General features: G+C 39.2%; 1 protein-coding gene across 1 annotated transcript in view; it reads left to right on the top strand.

Annotated features, from left to right (window-relative positions):
• The window catches only part of fbn1 (fibrillin 1), an 88,826-nt gene that overhangs the window by 41,387 nt on the left and 39,097 nt on the right, over positions 1 to 8,342 (top strand). The window contains exons 29-31 of the mRNA XM_016285771.1: positions 7,375 to 7,497; positions 7,584 to 7,706; positions 7,806 to 7,931. Coding sequence (XP_016141257.1) covers positions 7,375 to 7,497; positions 7,584 to 7,706; positions 7,806 to 7,931 — 372 coding nt within the window. The remainder of the gene's footprint in view (positions 1 to 7,374; positions 7,498 to 7,583; positions 7,707 to 7,805; positions 7,932 to 8,342) is intronic.

The raw sequence follows: 8,342 nt of genomic DNA, 5'->3' as shown, positions 1-8,342 counted from the left end.
TCAGCTTCTGCTCTAAACTATAGGGAGCCCTTTTACATTACTATAAGATTAGAATTAACAACAGAGTCCAAACTTAAATTTAATTACTATTTATTTTAAACTATAATAACCACTCAAATAAATAAAAAATTGTATGCAAACATGTAAATTGCACTCCATGCAGTTTTTAAATTAACTTCTAAATTATACAATTTCTATTTGTTGTTGAAATATTATCGTTTACACAGTGGCCGTCATAACTTGTTTCATTAAAGATTTATTTAAATATACATTAAATGATTAAGAAATCAAGTAAAATATAATGAGTAGCTATGTAGTCTAATATTTCACGAAAGGCTCTTCTCTAGACTTTATTTCTCTAGCAAATAGCGAGCTGTGGACACTGATGACTTGCCTACGTGACGTTTTGTTTACAAGCTGTTTTAATCACATCTTTCCGCGAGTGAAACACTGATGGTGCGATTACATGAGGCATGAGATGTTAATTCATGCTTATTTCACGTTAAAACTAGAAATAAGGTACTTACGCAGTATTATGTTAAATGTCAAATGTCTCTTCTTTTTTTTTTTGTGTAACTTTATTCTTTGTGTGTGTGTGTGTGTGTGTGTGTGTGTGTCAGATGTGAATGAATGTGAGCTGAATCCAAACATCTGTCTAAGCGGGAAGTGTGAAAACACCAAGGGCTCGTTCATCTGTCACTGTGACCTCGGCTTCTCTGTCAGGAAAGGGACAACCGGCTGTACAGGTGAGACACACACACACACACACAGGCTTACACACACACACACTCACACTCTCTCTCTCACACACACACACACACACACACACACACACACACACTCACACTCTCTCTCACACACACACTCACTCACTCACTCACACACACACACACACACACACACTGACACACTCTCCTGTTGACTCTAGTCAATACTAGAACATCATCTGATCCGATCAGAGTTTGAAATGTACCGTTATAATTTACATTCTTCAGTGCTTCATTCTTGTATGCATCTAAATTGCTGTTACTTCAGTGCCATTCTTAAACTATTACAGTTTTTGTTAAAGGGTCATGAAACCCCTGTTTCAGCACTGGTTAGTTCTCACCACAGTTTTAAAAAATGCAAAAAAACTGGTGCGTGGTGCGCTGTGAATCGGAGGGGGTAGAGGGGAGACAGACAACACACAGCTTAAGGCTCAGACCATTTAATTTCACTCCCATCGAGTTAAAAACATAAATAAATGCACAGCCATTTGCACTCATATATGAATGCGCTGTTGCACCTCTAATAAATAAAGGCTTATTTTTGCGGTGTTTATAAGCCTTTTGATGGGTTGCGTCAAGGAGCTGTAAAAACCAGTTACACTCACGAAGTGAATCACGTTTGTGCCGAACTCTTACAAAGCAAAAACAAACGCTTTCCTTCGATCCATGAACGCTTCTCTCAGTTAGTGTGCGCGATCTCAGTCTTGAGAAAAATTGACCCTTATGATGGTTTTGTGCTCCAGGGTCACATGATTCTTAGAGTGTAGTAAGTGTGTTGCTAGGGTGTTCTGGGTGGTTGTTAGGTAGTGTCAGTTGAGTCGGTCTCTGTTTATCTCTCTCTCAGTCTCTCGCTCATATTTTCCGTGTTTTCGGAGCATGTTTTCCTCGTCTGAGTCAGTGCGCAGGAATCCTGAGGCGCCTCATGTTCTCGCGAGCTGAATGCTGGAAGATATTCGGCCCAGATTCCTGAGCGCTGATCAGTGGCTAACGAAACGCCCCATTAGAGCCGCTTAACCCATTTAATCCCACAATAGTGACCGTAAAAAAGGTTGTCATTTATAAAGCTCTAAAAACCTTACTGACTGATGTTTTAGTGCACTCCCTGCAAATATAGAAAAATAAAGAGCCTCAATTAAATATGTGCAGTTTCACACGTTTAGTGCAGATTGTTACATGATCAAAGCAGTTTACTTCCTGTTTGCAGCTTGAGAAGAGAAAGCTCGTAAAGTACGTTAACATAAAAACATGACAAAGATTTTTGGTCCACATTATCGTTGAGGTGTCTAGTATTAATATATGAATTCACATATATTCAGTTTTGTTGAGTGTGGTCACAGAATGAGTAAACATGTATTTAAGTATACATTTAAATCCAATTGCTGTTCTTCGTGAAAGCTGCACTAAAATGTTTACACTAAATTAAAAGTTCAAATGTAACAAATAAGTTACAATATTGATGTATCAGCACTGGTAGCACTAATATAACAATTTGACGATATATGTTACAAAAAAGTAACAATTTTGAAATTTGTTGATGGTTGTATATTTTGTATTTTATCTCAGTTTTCCTATCAGTGTTGTATAAGTTTTTTTAATGCATAATAGTAACCCTAGAATGTGATCAAATGGTTTAAAATAGCTGGACTAAGATATATAACAATTTTTATGACTGCAGAAATATGTAAATTAATTTTTTTCTTTTTTTGTTTATTTGACAAAAAAAGTAGTGAATACACTCTATTCGTCAAGGATAACACAATAAAGTTTAAAACAAAACTTATTTCCATTGTGGTCCTTGATGTAAAGCACAAACTTCACTCCCGGTAACAGGTACACTGGCACTGCATTATAAATAAAACAATTACAATAAAATTCCACATCTACAAAAATGTACAGTCACAAATAACCACGTACGTAATACAAATTCATCAACAAAACAACCTACTTAAGAACAAACTGTTAGCTTTTAAACTAAAACTAACCATATTCGAAATACCTTTAATGTCCAGAGGTAACTTATTCCACAAAAGTGCCCCAGAATATCTAAAAGACCTACGAACATACATAGTTTTAAAACGACATAATGTAATATCCATGAGACTTTGCCTAGTTTTATAACAATTCAGTACACACACAATTGTGACCGACCATAAAATAAAGCAATAACCCCCCGTGAAGCTGTTATAAATTCACTGTATACTGCTTTTATAAAACGGTTATTCCATATACGTAGTACGGTTTCACAAAATAAAACGGAGCAAATAAAGTGTAATGATATTAATAAACACAGTATTCTTCCACCAAACAATGTAGCTCTTCAGAAACAGTTGTGGTTGCTACAAAGTGGTTGCCGAGCAACACACAAACGTAAACAAAGGTGTGTGTTACTTTGTAGCGTCATTCACAACAGCTTCGAACGCGGCTCAGCCAATCTGTTTTATAACACAATTTTTCACACACTTTTCCCCAAAAAATACAGAAAAATAATTATTGATTATTTCAAAGGGTTACTAATGACACATCATTTGGATATTTTCATGTCTGGGAAAAAGCTGGGATTAAACGCAGTTAAAAGCAGTTGAAGTGGCGGTCTGAATCCTCTGGCCCGTTCGGATTCGCTGCTTGTTGAGTTTTTATTTCTAATTTCTTTCACATTTTCATCCTGAAAGCGTCTTGCGCACATCTGCAGCCGTTTGTTTCTCTGTGTATTTTTACTGGTGATGATTTTAATGTCTGTCGTTTATAAACGTCCAGACGCGAGCTTCATTTAAAGTGATGTTTTCCAGGCATGATGGGACTGACGTGTGATGGTAACGAACCAAAGATCGTTTATTTGAGTTGTGTTGGATTGTGGGAGAGCCGCATCAGTGATTGATGAGTGTATGAAGGTCATCACGTGTGTTTTAATTGGCCGTCGGCATGTGTAAATAATGACATCATCAGTGGACATCAGTGTCAGGGGTGGGGCTGAGTGTTTGAGGTCAGGGGTCAGCACACACACACACACTCACTCACTCACACACACACACACACTCGAACACACACACACACACACACTCTCTCTCACACACACACACACACACTCATACACACACTCACACTCACACACACACACACACTCGAACACACACACACACACACACTCTCTCTCACACACACACACACACACTCATACACACACTCACACTCACACACACACACACACTCGAACACACACACACACACACACTCTCTCTCACACACACACACACACACTCATACACACACTCACACTCACACACACACACACACTCGAACACACACACACACACACACTCTCTCTCACACACACACACACACACTCATACACACACTCACACTCACACACACACACACACTCGAACACACACACACACACACACTCTCTCTCACACACACACACACACACTCATACACACACTCACACTCACACACACACACACACTCGAACACACACACACACACACACTCTCTCTCACACACACACACACACACTCATACACACACTCACACTCACACACACACACACACTCGAACACACACACACACACACACTCTCTCTCACACACACACACACACACTCATACACACACTCACACTCACACACACACACACACTCGAACACACACACACACACACACTCTCTCTCACACACACACACACACACTCATACACACACTCACACTCACACACACACACACACTCGAACACACACACACACACACACTCTCTCTCACACACACACACACACACTCATACACACACTCACACTCACACACACACACACACTCGAACACACACACACACACACACTCTCTCTCACACACACACACACACACTCATACACACACTCACACTCACACACACACACACACTCGAACACACACACACACACACACTCTCTCTCACACACACACACACACACTCATACACACACTCACACTCACACACACACACACACTCGAACACACACACACACACACACTCTCTCTCACACACACACACACACACTCATACACACACTCACACTCACACACACACACACACTCGAACACACACACACACACACACTCTCTCTCACACACACACACACACACTCATACACACACTCACACTCACACACACACACACACTCGAACACACACACACACACACACTCTCTCTCACACACACACACACACACTCATACACACACTCACACTCACACACACACACACACTCGAACACACACACACACACACACTCTCTCTCACACACACACACACACACTCATACACACACTCACACTCACACACACACACACACTCGAACACACACACACACACACACTCTCTCTCACACACACACACACACACACACACACACACACACCCCGTGTGTATTCCAGTGTTTCAGGATCAGTGAAGGTGTTTTTTATGTCTCTGGTTTGTTAAAAATGCATCTGCAGCATTTGTGACGATCCAACTCAATAAAGTTGCACTGAAGTGTGTCTGAAACACCAATAGAAACAGAATAGAAGTGCATTTAAATGATGGGATTCCCAATCTTTTTGTCAGCTGAATCCTGATTGAGATTTTAAAGGTCCCATATTGTCAAAACTGATTATTTTTTTTCTTCCCACGATTACTGAGGTCTAGGGGCTGTTTAACTACCATATACGTTTCAAAACAGTCAGTCCACAGTAAAATGCACACAGCCCGCATAAAGTAGCTGTGATTTTTCACGAACCGTTGTTACTTCCGTAAAAAGTTGACGTCAGAACTACACAGTCACCGCCTTCAGTCAAAAAATAAAAAATAAAAAAAAACTCCAGAAAGGTGTAAAATATGTGATCTTTAAAGTTAATATTTCGGTAATTCAACAACACATTTGCATGTTCCTGGTTCCTTGATGATTTTTGTAGTTTAATTGTGACAGTTATAGTTTTTTGTTTATATTTTGAATTAGTTTTAATTTTGAGAATCTTTTTCATTGTCATATATTAATTTTAGTTACATTCTGTAGTAATTTTTTGTGTTTTTGTCATTTTTATTAGTTTTTTTTAAGTGATACAGACACTTTAAAATAGTTTTAAAATAGGTTTTTATAAATGTTTATTTCCGTTTTAGTTTGAGCTGTTTTGGTACATCAAGTTAAACTAAAAGAAAATGAAAAATTTATTTGAGTTTATTCAAATGTATTTTATTTCATGTAACTAAAATGTAAAAAAAAAAAAATGTTTTTGATTTATTTTAAAATCACTTATATTAATTTGACATTTTTATGATTTAATTAATAGTTCGTTTTGTATTTTGATTTTGATTTTAAAATTTAATTATTTTTTTAATTTTGCATTTTTATGAATTAATGGTGTTTAGCAAGTGTTTTTTTAAATGATTTTTAATTTGACTGAATTTTCAGTGTTTTATTAATGTTTAAGTCTCATGTGCTGTGCATTTATTCTGTTCCACATGTTCAGTGATTTATATGTGTGCCCTGCTCTAGAGAAACATTTGTCATGTAGCTTCATTCTCTTTCAGCACTTCATGTGTTTGTGTGTTAATTCTGTATAATTTGACTGACGCCATAATGACGTAAACTTGTTAATCTGAGCACGGTCCCCATCAGGCCAGTTAAGTGGTTTATTTTGGAGTAAACACCGAAGCGCTCCATGATTTCCTCCTGGGTTTATCGCTGTTAGCTGGATGTGTGCTGAGCATATTTTGCGGATTAGATTTGCTCTAATAAAAGCGCAGGCAGACGGAGAGGTCGCTCCGCTCCGGTTATTTGAGGACAGACGGAGAGCTGCAGTCTAAAGAGACTCGATGAAGGAACAGAATGTGAAGGGCTCACATGAAAACTATATTACCCATGATTCTGTGCAGAATATTCCACCAATCAGAGTGATGACAAACAAATCATGGCAAAAGTAAAAAATACAAAATATATATTTGTAAAAAATATAAAAATATGTGTGTATATACAGTGGGTACGGAAAGTATTCAGACCCCGTATATACTTTACAGTAAGGTCCCATTAGTTAACATTAGTTAATTAATGCATTTACTATCATTAACTAACAATGTGCAATACATTTGTTAGAGTATTTATTAATCGAAAGCTCGATACAACTGTTCATACAAGTTTTCATTTTAATAATGTATTAGTAAATGATGAAATTAACATGAACTAATATTAATAAATGCTTTAGAAGTTGTTTTCATTGTTAGTTCATGTTAACTAATGTTAACAAATGGAAGCTTATTGTAAAGTGTTACCAAAATATTTATACATAGTTTGCAAAAATCTTAAAATATATTTCGATAGATACGATCAACAACTTTAAATTAATATTTCACTATCTGACCATCGTTTTTAACTCCATTAAGTCATTTGCAATTCTTCATGGGATTGTAATTTTTTTTCGTCATTAAAGCGGTTACGTTCAGTTTTTATCACATTTCCAAATGCTTTTTTGCTTCAAATCAAAGTTTATAATGAACTTTGATTCGAGTCTTGTTGGTTTAGTTCATGGATTCTAACTTTTGAATTAAGGCTTTTAAAGAAATCTTTATGTAAATGTGTGCGTGTGTGTGTGTGTGTGATTTAGATATTAACGAGTGTGAGATCGGCGCTCATAACTGCGACGGACACGCGAGCTGTACGAACACCGCCGGCAGCTTCAGATGCAGCTGCGCTCCGGGCTGGATCGGGAACGGGATCAGATGCACAGGTACGAACTCTCGCTCTCTCACTCGTGACCTGCTGTGTTTGGACTGATGGTGGTCAGGTGTGCAGCAGAGCTGTTTCCTGTTTCAGATCTGGACGAGTGTTCTAACGGGACGCACCTGTGCAGCCCCAGCGCAGACTGCATGAACACCATGGGCTCCTACCGCTGCCTGTGCAAAGAGGGATTCGCGGGAGACGGCTTCTACTGCGTCGGTACGGACTCTCTCACACACACACACACACACACACACACACACACACACACACACACACGACGTGATGCCGCTGTTAATGCATGTGTGTGTCCTGTAGACACGGATGAGTGTGCGGAGAACGTGAATCTGTGTGAGAACGGACACTGTCTGAACGTTGCGGGTGGATACCGCTGTGAGTGTGACATGGGCTTCATCCCCACCGCAGACGGGAAAGCCTGTGAAGGTGAGACACTCCTCCTGACTTATCTGTCTTACCTGTCTTACCTGTCTTACTTGTCTGTCTGTCTGTCCATCTGTCTGTCTGTCTGTCTGTCTTACCTGTCTGTTTGTCTGTCTGCCTTACCTGTCTGTTTGTCTGTCTGTCCGTCCATCTGTCTGTCTGTCTGTCTGTCTGTCTGTCTGCCTTACCTGTCTGTCCGTCCATCTGTCTGTCTGTCTGTCTGTCTGTCTGTCTGTCTGTCTGTCTTACCTGTCTGTCCGTCCATCTGTCTGTCTGTCTGTCTGTCTGTCTGTCTGTCTGTCTGCCTTACCTGTCTGTCCGTCCATCTGTCTGTCTGTCTGTCTGTCTGTCTGTCTGTCTGTCTGCCTTACCTGTCTGTCCGTCCATCTGTCTGTCTGTCTGTCTGTCTGTCTG

The sequence above is a fragment of the Sinocyclocheilus grahami genome, unplaced genomic scaffold, assembly GCF_001515645.1.
Source record: "Sinocyclocheilus grahami isolate Dianchi unplaced genomic scaffold, SAMN03320097.WGS_v1.1 scaffold201.1, whole genome shotgun sequence".
In the NCBI taxonomy this organism is placed as follows: domain Eukaryota; kingdom Metazoa; phylum Chordata; class Actinopteri; order Cypriniformes; family Cyprinidae; genus Sinocyclocheilus; species Sinocyclocheilus grahami.
This window is presented reverse-complemented; position numbering and strand designations above follow the sequence as displayed.